At 43.1% G+C, this 19,145-nt stretch overlaps 2 protein-coding genes across 3 annotated transcripts; one reads left to right on the forward strand and one right to left on the reverse strand.

Moving 5' to 3' along the window:
• The first annotated feature begins 5,595 nt into the window (after positions 1–5,595).
• On the forward strand, positions 5,596–8,884 carry LOC112749731 (GDSL esterase/lipase At4g10955). 2 transcript variants are annotated; one of them, XM_025798090.3, is made up of 3 exons: positions 5,596–5,849; positions 6,160–6,274; positions 6,530–8,884. In XM_025798090.3, exons 2-3 carry the CDS (start codon positions 6,213–6,215, stop codon positions 7,494–7,496), a joined length of 1,029 nt encoding a protein of 342 aa, XP_025653875.1. In that variant the 5' UTR covers positions 5,596–5,849; positions 6,160–6,212; the 3' UTR covers positions 7,497–8,884. The 2 variants fall into 2 exon arrangements, with proteins under 2 accessions (XP_025653875.1, XP_025653874.1); XM_025798089.3 differs by having other exon boundaries at positions 5,639–5,958.
• Positions 8,885–15,959: 7,075 nt separating this feature from the next.
• On the reverse strand, positions 15,960–17,311 carry LOC140179134 (uncharacterized). Its single transcript, XM_072217771.1, has 2 exons — positions 16,376–17,311; positions 15,960–16,070 (listed from the first exon to the last, which is right to left on the reverse strand). The coding sequence occupies exons 1-2, from the start codon at positions 17,309–17,311 to the stop codon at positions 15,960–15,962; spliced, it is 1,047 nt and encodes a 348-aa protein (XP_072073872.1).
• Positions 17,312–19,145: the final 1,834 nt, after the last annotated feature.

A 19,145-nucleotide genomic window follows, 5' to 3' on the forward strand; every position in this document is an offset into this window, starting at 1 on the left:
CTCCTAATATCCTGTTTGCTAATCATAAATAACAATTTAATGAGTTTGAACTTGTCCATTTGTATATGTTACATTGTAAGTGTAATGGGTTGTCGTGGCATCTAGTTTCCATCTATCATTGTTTGATTATTTTGTATTTAGTTATTTATTCTTTTGTTCTTGAAAACATGTGAAGAAGCTAAGGGTGCATTTGGTTTGCGTTTTCATTTTCTATTTTCTGAATTTTGTGAAGAAAAAAGTAAAAACAGGAAGTAAAAACAGAAAACAGGATTATATTGTTTTCACTGATTTCATTTTTCCTTCATAAAATCCAGAAAACAGAAAATATTGAAAATAAAAACAAAAAATGAAAACGCAAACCAAATGCACCCTGATGTTTCTGCATTTTCTTATTGCTATATGTATATACTTTTTTTTTGTTATGTAGAATCATGAGCTTCCCCTAACATATGATTTCCACAACTATATGCTATGGATGATGAATTTCGTAACATTGTTGGTAGTAGGTAATTTCTCGGGATAAGTACTTTTTTAGTCCCTAAAGTTTGAGGTCAAAATCAAAATCGTCCCCGACCTTTTTTTGTTATTAAAATCATCCTTAACGTTACAAAACGTTATAAAATCGTCTTTTTCTACTTCAATTTTATTTTTTTACCAAATTACCCTTATTAAATAATAAAAATAATAAAAAAATTAAAACAATCCCTCACCCCACTCCCGTAACCCCTCACCCCCCACCCCCTCACCCCCTCACCGTAACCCCCCACCCCCTTCCTCATGCCCCTCTCTTCATAGTCATCATCATCATCATCAACAGAAAATTCAAGCAAAAAATATTCCACAACAAATTTCACAAAAAATTCAGTTCACAAAAGAAGAAGAAGAAAAAGCGGTGGTGCGGTGGTGATGCGGTGCGGCAGGACGGCAGGGCGGCGGTGCGGTGGTGCAGTGCGGTGCGGCAGGACGGCAAAGTGGCAGGGCAGGGCGGCGGTCCCCCTTCTCTCCCCCCTCCTCCCCTCTCCTCCCCCCTTTTTCTCGCGGCCCCCCTTTCTTTCTCTCCCCACCCCCTTTTCTTCTTTTTTATTTATTTATTTTATATTTATTTTATTTTATAATTTTTTAATAATGAAGGGTAATTTGGTAAAAAAATAAAATTGAAGTAGAAAATGACGATTTTATAACATTTTGTAACGTTGAAGATGATTTTAATAAGAAAAAAAGGTCGGGGACGATTTTGATTTTGACCTCAAACCTTAGGGATGAAAAAAGTACTTATCCCTAATTGCTCTAAGATGCATTTGGAGTCTTTTTTTTAATTAGCCTTTCTCTAAGATGTTATTTACTGATGTTATTTTTCTTTGATATTTTTGTAGTTTGATCGTAGTATAAGTGACAATATTGGTGAAACTGAATGTGGAACTGGTGGACATGTTCTTTGTGTAATTGATATGCCAAGTCTTAGGTGGTGTTTGTATTTTTCCTTTTCTTAAAATTTTTAATGTGCAATGAGGAATTGAGATGTGTAATGTATAATGAATTTTATAGAAGTAGGATCACATTTGTGCAGCCAGATTGAAGCATTTCTAAAGAATTTAGTGAATACTTACTTTTACATGATATTGTAACTAAATCTTTTTCTTTATTAGTTTACTGATTAAGTCATATTTTTTAGAGCTATTGAATAAATAAAATAGCATTTAATCAAACCCAAAGGCTTGATTATTATTAGGTTAAGCTTTAATACCTAATTTCTTTAAACATGGTTTGAACTTTTTTAAATATGTATAATTTTGATGAACTAATTTTATTTGTTGGCGTGTTATATTTTTTTAGTTCAATTACTATAAAATAAAAAATATGAGGTTTATTTTAGTATAGCGATAAAATTGGTATACTAATTAATATTCTGAAAAAATTAGCGACATACTCGTTGTTGATGATGGTGACAAATTAAAGACTATTGCGACTGAAATATTTATGAGATATTTATCGATTTGTTACTAGTTTAAAAGAAAATCGCGATGACATTTCGCGATAGTATTGCAACTAATTGACTACATATTATTTTTTAGCAAGTTAGCGACTACTTCATAACTCTACTTTCTCATTTAGAATAGCTTTGGTTTAGCGACAAAATTCCTACAAATTTGGTTAAGGATTTTCAAAGATTAGCTATAGATTTGCTACAAAATGTGACAGATTTGCGATCATATTAGTGGATAACTTGCGACGAGTTAGGTTTGGAAAAATTTCTCACTAATTAGCGTCGACTAAGCATTCTATTTTGTCTACGAAGTTAGCTTGCATTTAGCGATGAGTCTGTTGCAGTAGAGTTTGTCGCTATTTAGTGACTACCGTTTAGTCTATTTCTTCTATGGAATTAGCTTTTACTTTAGTGATGGATTTGCGACTATCTATTTGGTAGCTAAAAAACTTTCCGATGAAATAGCGACTGTTGAATTTGCCTCACTGATCTGCGACTTGTAATTAGCGAGAAAAGTATTAGTTGCTAGGTGGTAGCTAATCTGTCACAGATTATATTTTGCGTCAGATTAGCGATGATTTTATGACTCTTTTTGTGGTGCTAATCAGCCATATTCTTGTAGTGTCTAAACTGAATTATTTTTGAGAATTTGAAAAGTTAAAGCCTCCTAAAGGATGCACACCTTTCTTTGACTAGTTGCTAATGAAGCTGTTTAGATAAATAAGGTTCGAGCTCGCAGGCACATGACCCAAGAGGATACTTGTCCGTTTGTGGTTCTTCTTCAGATTTTTTACTCCACGTCCTTCGCGACTGTAGATTCGCAAAGAATACGTGGAAGAACATTGATACTTCATTGAGTTCTGGTACATTCTTTAGTCAACCCCTCCTTCCCTGGTTGTTAAAGAACTTTTCATTTCAATCCCATTACCAAGGCATTTCTTGGCCCTTGTTGTTTACTTGCACCCTATGCTCTCTTTGGTATCGTTACAACAAGCATATTTTTGAGAGGGACAATGCAGTAGATGAAGGTAAGATCCATGATTTGGCTGTGTACTTAGCTAAATAGTATAACTTAGTGCATGAGAAGATAACTTGGGCAAAGAAAAGTGCTGAGTGCTTTGCTGAAAAATAAATTCATTGGATCCTCCCAAACCCTCCTTTCATTAAGCTAAATTCTGATGGCTCTGTTACAAAAGACGGCCAGGTAACCTGCAGAGGCATGTATATTAAGAGATCATGAAGGTAAGTTTTTAGCTTGTTATAGTGCAAATCTAGACCTATAAGGTGACTTTAGTAGAGCTCTGGGTATTCTGTTGGGGTTGGACTTAACTCTAACCATTGGATACATGAATGCTTGTATGGAAGTGGATTCCAAAGTAGCATTAAGTCTCTGTCTTCAAGAAACCATCGAGTTACACTCTACAAGACCATTAGTTTTGGCTATTAAAGATCATTGTAGTAGGATAAGCAATTGGAACATCGTTCATGAATTTCGAGAAGCGAATGCTTTTGCAGATACATTGGCATGGCAAGGACATGAACTTCAGTTGGGATCCCATTTTTTCTTCTCTATTTTTCTCATGTATTTCGTTAAGTTTTCATATAGACTTCATTGGAACTGCTTTCTCTAGAATAGTTTCTATATAATTTTCTTTCTTTTTGGGCTTTATGCCCTGATGTCTATAAAAAATCATTTTAAAAATTTCAAAATTTATTTTCAAAATTCCAAAATAAAAAGAAACATCTAAAACGTAACAAACAAAAACACCTAAAACTTAACAAAAATGAGATATCCAAAACCATTTTAAAAGTTACAAAACATAACGAAACAAAACATCTAAAAATTTGAAAAAGAACATCCAAAAACTAAGCAAGAAACATCTAAAACTATCAAAAAAATAATCCAAAAAGAAGAAATATCCAAAACTTAAGGGAAAAAATCCGAAACTTAGGAGAAAAAACATTAGTATAAAGGATCATCCAAAATGAAGAAGAAGAGCGATGCAGTCAGAGCACGACGTCCTTCTTCCTCGCTAGTCGTTCCGTCGCGAGATTCGGTGAGGCAACAATTGTGGCATGTGGCGATCTCTTTGGTGGCGTGATGCACGTCACGACCCTCGGCGCGGCAACAACAACGGACTTATGGCAGCCTCCTCGGTGGCGTGATGCGCGACCTCCTTAGTGTGATGCGTGACCTTCTTCCGCTTCTAAACAAGTGTGTGTTGCGGCGGGTGGTGGCGGAAGGTTGAACGGCAGCACTATAATGGCGTGGGTGGTGCGTCCTCAGCGATTGCGGCTCTGGGGAGAGTAAGAGTGATAAGGGTTTGTGATTGTGTTTTTAACTGTGAATGGGAGGGAAAGTGAAATTAAGGTAACTCTTTTAGGTGTTGTCTCATATTAAAAAAAAAAACTTAGCTAACATGTACCCTAAGCTTACCACTAGTGGAAATTTTTAAATATTTTCATTTAATGAATACAAAACAAATGAATTGTAAACTTAAATTTTTTATAATCTTAACATGTGTCCTAAGATAGCATTTGTTTTGTGGTATTGAGACGGAGATTGAAGGACTGAGACTTAATATCATGTTTGTTGGCCTATAGGCTGGTACTAAAATTTCAGTCACCGTTCCAAAATTTTAGTATTTGAGTACCTCCAAAAAATGGGAACACAGGGAACTGAAACTTTAATAACTTTTTTATTTCCTCATATGTCCTCATTCAAAATTTTATTTTCCAAATTTATTCTTCACCCTCAACTTCATCCCACCTCTTACTCCACCACCCAACCCCACCTCATCTTTCACTCTACCAACACACTTTTGCCACCACTAACAATAGTGTCAGCAGCAACAACAATCTCATCAATCATATTCAACAACAACAATAATACCAAAAACAAGAACAATCTCATAAAAAACAACAATTTTAGAATAGAAAAGAGAAGAATAGTGAGACATAGAGGTGGCACGGCGGCATGAAACTGGAATAGAGACAGCGCAGTGAGCACAAAGAACAGAGACGGCACAGAGGACCATTGACGAGCATAGAAAACAGAGGCGCAATAGATTTGACCCCAAGTGCAAGATCGGCTATGGCGGGTTTGGCTCCATCTATCTCGCAGGCAGTGACAAAAGAACTTGATGGTTTTGGCCGAGTGAGCGAGAGTGACAGAGGAGCTCGACGGTGACAGTAGAGCAAGCAAGAATGACAGCAAAGCAAGCGAAAGAGAGCGAGCCACCAAGAGAGAGCAGAAAAGGAGAGGCAGAGGCAAAGCGAGCAGAAAGCATATAGGAGAAGGAAAAAAGGAGAAGGGGGTAGGTGGGTTTAGGGTTTTTATTTTATTTTTTAATTAATAAAAACATTTAGTAATTTCAAACATTTTAGTCTCTACTTTTATCTCAAACCAAACAGGACATTGAGACATAATTCAGTTTTATACACTTTATACCAAACACAATATTAGAATTTATTTCAGTCTCAATCTCCTAGTCTCTAATTCTCATTCTCATCTTTCTTTCAAATGCTACCTAAAATTTGCACACGATAGATAACGAACCAAAAAAAAAAAAAAACCGCATTAACACATAAACCTTAAAAAAAAAAAAAAAGAAGGAAACATATGATGGTTTATTTATTTATTATGAATTTATTATAGTAGAAGCAACTTGGTGGAAAATGGAAATGATTGGTTAAGGGGTCGCATCGGAAAGCAACCGGAGTACCACGGCTAATCAACCACCATTACCAGTCACCAAATACCAATAATTCTTAAATACTAAACAACACTGCATCGCTTCCATTTTAAGCTCACCCCCCTCAGCATTCAGCTTCTGCATCTCTTCATTCTCATTCTATTGTTTAGGTATCGTATCAATCTTATTTCCATTCACTCCCTGCAATTTGGTTTTCTTACTGTTACAGATGCAATGTAACTCGATCTCTACTTTGCATTTTGCAAGTTGACTTTGTCGGTGAGTTGAATAATTGTTGATATGCAATGTGTTGAGAATAATGCGAGCAAATTAATTATTATTATTATTATTTTGTTGAAAATTGAAATTATTCATCATGAGAAACCTTTTACCTGTACTGGTTCATCGTTTATAGGGTAGATTTCACAGACCGATAGTAATGACTGACAATTGATCCATTTACCTTTCCTCTTTGCATAGATGCTAATAACTAAGGAAGACATCTGCGGAGTTAGGGTGTTACTGTTACTGTAATGGCCTCTGAGAGGGAAAGTTTTGACCTCTCTGGACCCTTATATCTAACGCATGTTGACTGGTAAGTTCTTCCAGACAATCACTACTTTATTCACCATGCTTCTTATGCTTAATAAATCTGTGTATCAGTTTCCTTGATTATGCTTTACAGTATATGTTCAGAGCAATATATAAGGAAAATTGATGTTTCCATTGCTATCTTTCTCTTCAATATTGAAAATACTTGTTGACTAAAGATATAGTCTGAATTCAAAATGTTTAATCTGGGGAGTACTTTCTTTTTGGCTAATAGACAAGGAGATTTTTATTACATTAGGGATAATCCGAATCATCGAAAGTCAGTTGCTGCTAGTTTGGTCCAAGGTGTTTATGTGCTAGAAAAGGATAGACAAGAACGACGCGAAGGGACAGATGCTCTAGCATCGCCTTGGTGGGTTTTCTTCAACTTTCAGTTACTCCATAAACTTGTTGATGATGTTGATTCCTCTATTTTTGGTGCAATCTATGAGTTCAAGCCCCCATCTACTTACTGCAATGACACTCTTCATAGAAGTCCAAGCTATGTCATTGCCTTCAGGGGAACCATAACGAAGGCAGACTCAGTTTCGCGTGATATTGAGCTGGATATGCATTTTGTGCGAAATGGTCTTCATCAAACTTCGCGCTATGAAATAGCTATCCAAGCTGTTCGAAACATGATAGCTACTGTTGGTGATTCAGGTATCTGGTTGGCTGGTCACTCTTTAGGATCGGCAGTGTCATTGCTTTGTGGGAAAACCATGGCCAAGAGTGGAAATTTCATTGAATCATTTCTTTTCAACCCTCCATATGTGTCTGCTCCAATTGAGAGAATAAAGGATAAGAAAGTGAAGCATGGGCTTAGAATTGCTGGCAGTGTGATAACAGCTGGACTCACCCTTGCTGTGAAAGCTAAGCAGAAGAAGAGTTTGTCATCTGATCCTTTTGCTGCTTTCTCTGCTTGGGTTCCATGCTTGTTTGTGAATCCATCAGATCATATATGCTCTGAGTATATTGGATACTTTGAACATAGAAAAAAAATGGAGGAGATTGGTGCAGGGAGCATTGAGAGGTTAGCCACACAAAACTCCCTTGGGTGTCTGTTGATGGGTGCATTTGGGAAGGAATCTGAACCACTGCACCTCATTCCTTCTGCTTCTGTTACAGTGAATTTGACTCCTTCAAGAGATTTCAAAGAAGCTCATGGGATTCACCAGTGGTGGAAACCTCACTTGCACCTTCAATCCAAACTCTACAAATACTAATACTACTTTCTAGTTGCAACTTTTATCTTTTTGGTTTTCCATGTGATGCGAGGTTTAGATGGATATTAAGCACATATCACGCTGTTAATTATTAGTTATTGGACATTGTAGATAAACAGTATTGTTTATTTTTAGGAATTGTTAGCTTTCCGGAATCAAATCTCGGCTTGGTTATGTTTATTATTAGGGTTATATCTTTTCTTACCAAAAATACGTATGCATTGAGTAATTATGTATACAGATCAGCACAACTTATTCTTTGTTATTCGAGTATTCCTGATAGGATACATTTACAATATCTCAAGTTAGACTATTTTGCAAATGAAACACAATTTCACAATCCAAATACCAAACTCATCAATTTTATCCTCAATTTTCACCGTTTGTCGGTTGTTATGTAATGGAAATCCCCTTACCACAATTTTGAGTCACTTTCTTCCTAAGCAAAAATGCTTAATCCGTTTCCATTTTTCAACAACTCATTCTCCATCAGGCCCACAGGCCATTGGCCCAATCATAAATCATCAGCCACAGATACAAAATGACACATGGGCCAGGCTAAAAAGGCCAGGTCGCACCATAAGCTAAGGTGTTCCTCACCGTATACAGCCTTCCCCTTCTGTGCTTATCCGATTGCAGAGTGTCCCCCATTCGCAGTTTGACACGCATCCATCCATAGACTTTAATACCGGGATGCTAAATCAACGTTTTACATGGAATCCCCAAAATACCCTCACCGCCTTCACATATATAAATAAATAAAATGGTCAGGTGATCAGTGTTCAAGTGTGAAAAGGGAAAACAGTGAGAATGAAGGACGCCGGAAAGAGCCACAAGGCGAATGGGAAGCTGCCCTCGGAGGCGAGGAGAGACCGGAAATCGGCGACGGGAATCAGCGGGTCGCCCAAGAAGGGAGGCCACGGAGGAAAGTTCACGTGGATCGGCGGCCAAGGCTACTCGCACGTTGAGATTGGCCCGGAGGTTCTCGATGCGAAGGATCCAAACTTCGACGATCTGGAGGACGTCGCCGCCGTGTGATCGGCAACGTCGTGGCGCCTCAGCTGAGTCGGCAACATCGACGGTGATCAGATCTGTAAATATCAACTTGATCCGTGGAAAATTAGAAATAAAATGAAACGTTCGGAATGGGTTTCGTGATCGGATATTGATATTCTATGTCTGAGTTTGTGGTGGGAGTAACCATGACTTGTGTTATTGTAAATATTAATGGCCAATTCCATTATTGAAATTGTAGTGTAGTACCAGCATCAGTGTCAGTTTCAGTGTCACTAGTATTGAGCTATTTCGTTTTCAGTTTTACTGTTCATGCTTTGTATTAAACTTCCTAAACTTAATTAATCTAATCCAGTGCTAAATCTTAAATGTTACATGTTCTGTGGTCAAAATATCATAAATAATAACCAAAAATAGTAACCGATTTGGGTCGATCGAGTAAGTTCACTCGGTTTAAATAAGTGTCGCGCATTTCGAATTCCGCCCCAATAGTGGATTAATCTGCTGGTGCGGTTTATATAGTTTTATAAATATTACAAAGTGTCTGCAGTGGTTTATATAATTTTATAAATGTTACAAGTATCTTTATAAATGTTACAAACAAGTATAAGTTTCAGAAAGTTGTAATCTGTTAATAATAATTTCAAATCATTTTAATTCCATATTATTATTTTTACTAAAATACTCTTTTAATTTAATGAAATAAAAATATTTTGTTATTTAATTTTATAAAAAGATTTAACTAATTTTTTTGAAAAAACAATTATTTATATTTGCAAATTTTGTAAACACTTACAAAAATATCTGTTAACTTAATATTATATTTATAAAAATAGATTTTATGCGATAAAAGTACTAAAATTCTAATTTTTTATTTTTTTAATAAAAATTTCAAATAAAGAACTCGTGTGTTTTAAATTTTTAATTATAAATGAATATAATAAATCTCTATTACAGTTACAGAATGATTCACATGATCAATTATAATTAAATGTGGATCAAAAATAAAAAATGAAGGACGTGTAGGTAGTAAATCATAAATGTAGCTCAATAAAATTAAATAATGTCAAATATGAAAAGTTTGAATTATTTTTGCTTTGGTTACTAAATATTTCTGCAAATTTAATCGACCACTTAATATTTTATTTGGTGTCTAAAACGCCACTTAATATCGATGGATACAAGTAGTATAAGAACAATTTAATATATCAGTCAAATAATAATAATAATAATAATAATAATAATAATAATAATAATAATAATTCAATTAAAAATTAATATAATAAATTTTTTTATTGAATTTAAAAATTTATTAGATTATAGTATTGAAATATAAATTTTTTATAGTTTAATTTAATTTATTTATTTTGTATAATTGTTGAAAGAGATAATAATTTGAATAAATTAGTGTATAAACAATTATGAATAATTAGTTATTCTACAATGTATTTAAAAAATTTGAATTTAAGATAAGATAAACTTTTGATAAGATAAGATTTAAATTTAAAATAAGATAAACTTTTGATAAGATAAACTCATACTCTATATATATGTACAAGATGTCTCTGGTACGGGTTGAGAGATGGATCGGGAACTTGCGGGTCGAGGCGGATGCCGGATCACTTGACTGGGGCGATGGGGGGAGGTACCTGCAAAGACACTCCGACGCTCAAGTCAGAATGGATCTGAGAGGTAGAAAGTGTGTGGAGTGGATGAATACCTGGAGGGACCTGGGTCCTCTATTTATAGGTGATGGAGAATATCTTATCTTATCTTATCTGGCTAAGATAAGGGAGACGTTTGAATTCGAAAGTCGGTTAGGAATCCTGAGAGTGCCGTTTTCAGGCCTTCTAGAAGCGGGGAACGGGTCGGACCCGGAGAACCGGTGTCGGGTTCATTCTTGGATCCGGGACGGTGGGCCGGATCCGTAACAGTTGCCCCCGCAGCGGGGGAGCGAACAAGGTCGATCTGTCGCTGAAAGGTGCGATGCTTGACTGTGGGCTTCAGTTTGTCTCGGGAGTTCGTTTGGTTTTTGAAGGGAGATCGGTGTCTCGGCTCTGGCTTCGCTGAAGGCCCGTCTGACCGTTTTTTGGTTTGACGTGACTCCTCCGATTCTGCCGTGTCTGTTGCGTTCTTCGAGGCTTTATTAGCTTCTTTTTTCGAGGGAGGGTCATTAAATGTGAAGGGACGCTTTCCCTCATCTGCCCCTACTAGCTTTAACTGCGTTTTAGGGGTAATTGTGTCTTTTCACCCCTCTCTTTGAAACCGTTTTGGATTTTTATTTCAATTCCCTCGCTCGTTTCCCTTTCTTTTTCCTTTTCCCATTCTCTTCTGAAGAATTTCTAGCTGCACAGAAAGTCTCCTCCTTTCTCTGTGGTCTTTCGTTTTCTGGTTTTTGCTTGCTGGTTTTTGCTTGCTGCTTCTGCTTTTCGAGCTTTCTCAAGTGTTCTTTCTGCATTTCCAGGTTAGCACGTTTCGCTTATTCTTTCCTGTTATTTTGTGAATGCTGCTCTGTTTTTTGCCATACATTGCCTATTTTTAGTTTTTGCGTTGGACTAGTTTCTTTGGGTGGGGGTAGTTTTTTGAGTTTTTGGAGGGGTTGAGCACTGCCGTGTTTATTCGGTGGTGGCGGTGTACCACCGTGTTGGTTTGGTAGCGGTGTGTAGGTTTCTGTCTTGCTTCTGTCTAGGGTTAGCAGGCTGATGGTGGTGCTCCTCCCTGTTTTAGGTATGCAACGGCGAAGAAATGAGGGTGTGAGAGCTCCAGTAGCCCCTTCCAGGGGAGTTCCCAATCGTTATGGTTGGGTGACTAGTGATGTATGGGGCGTTCCGTCGCGGATGACGGAGGGCGACCTTCAGCGGCTCCGTGATCAGGGGGCCATCTGTGGCGGTGGTGATGAGGAGGGGCGGTATGAGCTTGTCCTCCCGGATGCCGACGAGCGCGTTTGTTACTTGAATCTGCATTCCCCCACCGTTCCGGATTGGATGTGGGTTTATGAGTCGATGTTCACTCGACTCGGCGTGCGACTCCCCTTCTCGCCGTTTGTTCAGGATCTATTGAGTCGGTGTTCCGTGGCGCCGTCTCAACTTCACCCGAACAGCTGGGCCGCTGTGCGGTCGTTTGAGTTGGTGTGCCGGTATCTCGACCTTCCGGCTTCCGTTCCTGTTTTTCTTTTTCTTTTCTTATGCACTCTTCCGACTAAGGAGGGGAAGCATAAGAAGGGGTATATGTCTTTCCGTGCTCAGCCCCATCGCCGTATTTTTGGCTTATTTGAGGATTCTTTTCATGGTTTTAAATGGGAGTATTTCAAGGTGCGTCCTGTCCAGGGGCACCAACCATTCTGGCTGTCGCCGGAGGGCGTACGTCGGTTTCCGACATACTGGAATTTCCAAGCTGGCCCGTCGGTTCTAACTAAATTCACCTACGATGGTTTGTCCCAGGATGATAAGGACGTTGCCAATGTTTTGTGGCATTTGTTTGGTGAGCGTCCGTTGAATCCTCGGGACGTTATGGGGGATCCCGAGGCTTGTCGGGCGTATATTGGTGTGTGCCTTTTCTTTTCCCGATTTCATACGTTCTATTCTTGTCTTTTTGTAACTTGTTATTTTTGATTTCTTTCAGTTGAGATGGCTGGTGGGCTGACTTCTCTGGCTAGGTTGAAGGCGGCGATGGGTCGGGAGGAGGGATCCTCGTCTCCTTCTACCCCTGTCTCCAATCCTGCCGTGGAATCTCAACCGGCTTCCCAGGAGGTGATATCCTCGGCTGCACGGGCCGAGGTTCAAGTTTCCCCTAGCCCTGTGAACTCTCCTGAGGTTGTGGTAGTGTCGGCTGCTGAGGCTTCTCGGAAGAGAAAGAGGCCCGAGGACCCGAGCAGCGAGACTTTTGAGGAGGGTTTGGTGCCGAGTGTGATGGATCGTCGTTTTGATGCCCCGGGTTTTATTGATCAGCATTTGATGCCTGGTACGGAGCCTTATTTTGATGGCTGTGATGTCTCATTCCAGGCCAAGTCAGTGTACCGTGCTCTCCTTCGCTCTGCTGTTGTTGTTCGGAAGGCTGAGCCCGTGATGGCCCAGGTCGGTTTATTGGACAAGAAACTTCGCCAGTCTCAGGCTGAGGTGGCTAAGTTGAAGGAGGAGCTCGAGGCTGCCGAGATTGCGAGGGGGAAGGCGGTGAAGTCTTCTGAGGAAGCCGGGGCGGAGATTCTCCGGCTTTCCGAGGTTGAGACTTCACTCCTTTCTCAGCTGGGCGAGGAGCGGCGCAAGGCTTCCGATGCGGGTTCCCGGGCTGCCATACTTCTTGGTGAGACGGAGGCTCTGAATGCCGAGGTTGCTGCATTGAAGAGGGAGAAGGCGGAACTGCTGGCTGATGCTAAGGATGCAATTGCTGCTACCGAGGAGACGATGAAGGCGCAGGCCCTGGTGCTTGCTCCGGGAGTGGATGTGTCCGTGATGGGAGCATTCAAGACCGTTCGTGATGGTCGGATAGTCGACCTCGAGTAGCTTTATCTTTGTAATTTTTGTTCTTCCGCTCTTTTAGACTGTTTTTTGGATATTTTTGGTTTGGCCGTGGGCCGTGTAACCGTGACTCCGTAACTTTTAGTTTGTTTTAACAACTTTTTGAGCCGTTCGGGCTCTTTTCGTATGTTCCGTTTTAAAGCTATTCCGTTTAATTAATCTTCTTCCCGTATTTGGGATGGGTGGACCGTCGTGTGGTCGGGTTTATATGGATATCCGTGGGTTGGGCCCGGAGGGTGATCGGTCCTCCCGTTGTGGCCGTGTTTTTGTTCTGTATTTGGGACATTGTGCGAAAAAATAAAGAATTTCGGGATAGCTTTGTAATGTGATTTTATTGATGGGTGGGCCTCGTTAAAACCCTCCGTTGTTGGCGGGAAAGAGTACCCGAGTTTGATACATAGGCGTAGTTTTGAAATGTAAATGTAAATTTGCAAATAAGTAAAGCGAAAGCGTAAAAGAAAACGGGGGAGGGGGGAAATGGAGACCTGGGTTGGTTTTAGGAGTAGTATCGCCGTAGGTTGGCGGCGTTCCACGTTCTCGGGACTTCGTTACCGTTAAGCCGTTCGAGCTTGTACGCTCCTTTCCCGATTGCAGCTTTGATTCTGTATGGTCCCTCCCAGTTGGGGGCGAGTTTCCCTTCTCCCGGGGTTGGGGGACCGATGTTGTTTCGTCGTAGGACGAGGTCATCTGTTGCGAACTCTCGCCGAATGACTCCGTGGTTGTATCTTAGGCTGATTCTTTGTTTTAGGGCTAGCTCTTTGAGATGGGCTACGCTTCTTATTTCGTCAGTAAGGTCTCGTTCTGCTTCTTCGTCGTTGCCTCCGACTGTTCTTCGCGGGCTTGGGTCGCCGATTTCAACTGGGATGATAGCTTCCGTGCCGTAGGTTAATCGAAAGGGGGTTTCTCCGGTGGCTGTCTGGGGGGTCGTGCGGTACGACCATAAGACCGATCCGAGTTCGTCTGCCCATAGCCCTTTGGCTTCGTCGAGTCGTTTCTTGAGGCCTTTGACTATTATTTTGTTTGCTGATTCCACTTGCCCGTTTGTTTGGGGGTGTTCTACCGAGCTAAAGCGGTGGGATATGCGTAGTCCGCTTAGGAATTCCTTGAATTTTGTGTCGGCGAACTGGGTTCCGTTGTCCGAGATGACAATCTCGGGGATCCCGAATCGGGTGATGATTTGTCGCCAAAGGAATTTTCGACATTGGGTCGCCGTGATAGAGGCTAGCGGCTCGGCCTCGATCCATTTGGTGAAATAGTCTATGGCGACGATGAGATATCGGAGTTGGCCTGGTGCCGTGGGAAAAGGTCCGACAAGGTCGATCCCCCAGGTGCCGAATGGCCGTTCTGCCGATATGATGCTGAGCTGATGTGGGGCGGCTTGGTGGATGTTGGCGTGCCTTTGACATTTATCGCAGTTTTTCACTAGTTGCGTGGAGTCCCGGATGATCGTGGGCCAGAAGTAGCCGGCGCGGATGACTTTTTGGGCAAGGGTTTTACCTCCGACGTGGTGGCCGCAGCAGCCTTCATGGATTTCGCGTAGTATGTATTCAGTGCTCCCGGGCTCGACGCATTTGAGCAGGGGTTGCGAGAATCCACGTTTGTATAGTTGTCCTGCGACGACCGTATAACCGGCGGCCTCCCTTTTTATTCGTTTTCCCTCTTTAGGGTCTTCGGGCAGCGTTCTGTTGAGGAGGTACTGTAGGATGGGGTAGGTCCAGGACTTGTGGTGGGAGTGTGTCAGGTGGGTGTCGGCTGTTAGGGATACAGACGGCGTTTTGACGACCTCCTGAATTAGCGATTTGTTGCCGTGTCCTGGTTTGGTGCTAGCAAGTTTAGAGAGGAGGTCGGCTCTGGCGTTTCTTTCCCTGGGGACGTGCCGTATGGTTACCTGGTCGAATTCTTCTTTTAGTTTGTTGACCTTTGCGAGGTATTGTTGTAGTAGGGGATCTCGCGTTTGGTAGTCTCCGTTGATTTGGGAACTGACTACTTGCGAATCCGTGTTGATTTCCAGGACTTTTGCCCCGACTTCGCTGGCTAGGGTTAGGCCTGCCAGGAGGGCCTCGTATTCTGCTTGGTTGTTTGAGACCGGGAAATCGTATCGGACCGATTGTTCGATCACGACGCCGTTTTGGCTTTCCAGAATGACTCCTGCGCCTCCGAAAGTGACGTTCGAGGAGCCGTCGACGTGTAGTTTCCATGACTCGGGAGGGGCGTTTCCTGGGGTCATCTCGGCGATGAAGTCGGCCATGGCCTGTGCTTTGATTGCGTATCGGGGTTCGAACTTGATGTCGAATTGGGATAGTTCGACGGACCATGCTAGCATTCTACCCGCTAGGTCGGGCTTCTGTAGTACCTGTTTGACTGCTTGGTCGGTTCGAACCGTTACGGGGTGGGCTTGGAAATATTGTCGCAGGCGTCGGGACGCCGTGAGGAGGGCAAAGGCTAGTTTTTCTAGGCGCGAGTAGCGGGTTTCTGAGTCTTGTAGGACTTTGCTTGTGAAGTATATAGGTTTTTGCTCCTTTTTCTTGTTTTCTCGGATGAGTGCCGCCGCGAGTGTTTCTTCCGTTATGGAGAGGTATAAGTACAGGGTTTCCCCTGTTTGGGGTTTGGCGAGAATTGGTGGTTCCGCCAGGGTTTTCTTGAAGTGTTGGAATGCCGCTTCGCACTCTTCTTTCCACGTGAAGGGGGCTCCTTTCTTCATTAGTTTGAAGAAGGGGATTGCTTTTTGGGCTGACGCTCCGAGAAAGCGAGATAGGGCTGTCAGTCGACCGGTGAGCTTCTGAACGTCGCGTAGGTTTTTTGGGCTCGTCATCTCGAGAACGGCGCGACATTTCTCCGGGTTGGCTTCAACTCCGCGTTGTGTAATCATGAAGCCGAGGAACTTCCCTGCCTCCATTCCGAAGGCGCACTTTGTTGGGTTGAGTCGCATTTGGTGTCATCTTAGGGTGTCCATTACGACCTTGAGGTCGCTGATGAGTTGTTCGTCGGAGTCAGTTTTGGCGAGCATGTCGTCTATGTAGACTTCTAGTTTTGTTCCGGATAGGTTCTGGAATATTTTGTTGATGAGCCGTTGGTACGTTGCTCCGGCGTTTTTTAAACCGAAGGGCATGACTGTGTAGCAGTACGTGCCGTCGGGGTGATGAACGCCGTTTTTTCCTCGTCGGGTCGGTGCATGGGTATCTGATTGTAGCCGGAGTATGCGTCCATAAAGCTGAGGTATCGATGTCCGGATGCGGAGTCCACTAGTCCGTCGATGTTCGGCAGGGGAAAGGCGTCTTTGGGGCAGGCTTTGTTGAGGTCCGTATAGTCGACGCACATTCGCCATTTCCCGTTGGATTTCTTTACAAGTACAACGTTTGCCAACCAGGTCGTGTAGGGAAGTTCTCGGATGAAGTTTGCTTCGAGCAGGGCTTGTACTTGTCTCTTGACTTCGGCCGCTCGGTCTGCTGACATTTTTCTTCTTCTTTGTGCTACGGGTTTGGCTTTGGGATTCACGGCTAGCCGGTGGGACATGAAGTCGGGATCTATCCCCGGCATGTCGGCTGGCGTGAAAGCGAACAGGTCTCTGTTTTGTTTTAAAAATTGGGAAAGGTCTTCTTTTAGGTCATAGGGGAGGTTCCTGTTGATGAAGGTGTACTCGTCCTTGGTTTGTCCTATTTGCAGTTTCTCCATGTCGCCTTCCGGTTCGGGTCTAGGTTGGTCGTCTTGTCGGGCGTCTAGGTCGGCTAGGAATATCCCGGCTGCGTCGCGGGATTTTTTCCGTAAAGCCAGGCTGGTGTTGTCGCATTCTGCCGCGATTTCCCGATCTCCGTGGATGGTTCCGATGGAGTCGTCCTCCGCTACGAACTTCATAAGGAGGTACTTGGTAAAGATGATGGCCGAAAAGTCATTGATTGTCTTTCTTCCGAGGATGACGTTGTAGGCAGTGGAGTCTTTTAGGACCACGAATTCGGCTATGAGCGTCCTCCTCTTGTCACCGGTTCCTATGGTGAGGGGGAGTGTGATGGAGCCTTCCGGTTTGAGGAAGTTGTCCCCGAGTCCCGTGACACCGTTGCGGTGCGTCTGAAGATTTTCGTCGCGGAGCCCAAGCTTGTCGAAGGCCCGTCGAAAGAGGATGTTGGAATCTGCGCCGGTGTCTACTAATATTCTTCGGACTAGTCCGGTTCCGATTTTCGCCGAGATCACGAAGGGTGCGTCTTCGGCTGCGGTGCCGTGCTGGCAGTCCTCGGGTAGGAAGGTTATTGCTTTGTTGGACACGGGAGTTGGGGCTTGGTTTCTGACGGCCATTACCTGGAGGTCTTTTTTTATCTTGGATTTTGACTTGCATGGTGCATCTTTGCCCGTGATGACGTTTACTATGATGGTCGGGTCTTCTTCTGGACTTTCTCTTGGGGGTCGCTTTTGGGTTCTCGGGTTACGTCATTCTCTCTCCGGTGACCTGTCTCTCTCCGCGCGTCTCAGTTCTCTGATGATTTTGGTAAATTCTGGGAGTTTGCCGTCTCGCATGGCTTGTTCAAGGGCGTCTTTAAGGTCGAAACAATCCTGTGTTTTGTGACCGTAGCCTCGGTGGTATTCGCAGTAGAGGGTTTTGTTGCCTCCTGTCCTTTCCTTGAGTTGTCGGGCTTTCGGAATGATGCCTCGATCCGCTATTTGGTGGTATATCTCGGTAATTGGTGCAGTTAGGGGTGTGTAATTGGAGAATTTGCCTATTCTCGGTGTCCGGTTGGTCGGCCTCGGGTGGTCCCGTTGATTCTCTTTGGGTGTTGCGTTATGGTGAGGAGCTGAATTGCCGCGTTGGTTGTTGCCGTGCTGCCGTTTGTTGGCCGCGACGACTTGGCTGACTTCTTCGTCGTTGATGTAGTCTTTGGCGACGTTCTGGATCTCGTGCATGGTCCATACTGGTCTGGTGGTGAGGTGTTTGCAAAAATCTTCGTTCATTAGTCCGTTGGTCAGGCAAAGGCTTGCGACGGAATCCGTGAGTCCGTCGACCGTTAGGCATTCGTCGTTGAAGCGGTCGAGGTATTTTCTTGTGGATTCGTCTTGTTTTTGTGTGACCCCGAGCAAGCTGATGGGGTGTTTGGCTTTAGTGATCCTCGTAGTGAACTGGGCCATGAATTTTCGTGTGATATCGTGGAAACTGGTTATGGATCCGTTTGGGAGGGCGTTGAACCATTTGATCGCTGGTCCTGCGAGGGTTACCGGGAAGGCTCTGCATCGGACCGCGTCGGCTGCTCCCTCTAGGTTCATTCTGGCTTCGAAAGCCGTTAGGTGTTCTTGGGGATCCTTAGTTCCATCGTACTTCATATCGGTAGGTTTGTCGAAGCCTTTGGGGAGTTTTGCTCTTAGGATTCTTTCTGTAAAGGGTGTAGCGCCCATTATTATATGGTCGTTTCTCGTGCGTTTAGTGTTTCGGTCCCTCCGATCTTCGTCTGAGTAGTGTTGATAACTCAGATCTCGAGAGGCACTACGGTTATGTTTCTTGTTGTATCGCCGTTCTGGCGATTTCTCGTGTCTGTGATCGCGTGATGAACTGCGACCGTCTCTTCTGTCGTGTCGTCGGGTTGGCGATCTACCGCGGCGAGATCTTGATCTGGAGGTTGCATGGCTTTCGTGCTCGTTGTTGTGTTTTCCTTTATTGGTTATCCTGCCTTCGAGTTCCTGAACCCGGAGGCAGAGATCCTGGATGATCTGCGCTGCTTTGTCGCTGGCTCTCTCAGGATGTCGTCCGTCCGTGACGTCGTAATTGTTCGCGTTTTGGACCGTAGTCGCTATTCTTGCTTGGTTTGTGACTTCACGGTGTTCGGGGGTTGGGTTAATTGGTTGAGAGTCATCCTGGCTTGAGGGGGTTTCCTCTAGGACGTCCCCCATCGGGCCCGGTTGGCGCAGGTTCCCCACAGACGGCGCCAATGTACAAGATGTCTCTGGTACGGGTTGAGAGATGGATCGGGAACCTGCGGGTCGAGGCGGATGCCGGATCACTTGACTGGGGCGATGGGGGGAGGTACCTGCAAAGACACTTCGACACTCAAGTCAGAATGGATCTGAGAGGTAGAAAGTGTGTGGAGTGGATGAATACCTGGAGGGACCTGGGTCCTCTATTTATAGGTGATGGAGAATATCT

The sequence above is a fragment of the Arachis hypogaea genome, chromosome 15, assembly GCF_003086295.3.
Source record: "Arachis hypogaea cultivar Tifrunner chromosome 15, arahy.Tifrunner.gnm2.J5K5, whole genome shotgun sequence".
Lineage (NCBI taxonomy): Eukaryota > Viridiplantae > Streptophyta > Magnoliopsida > Fabales > Fabaceae > Arachis > Arachis hypogaea.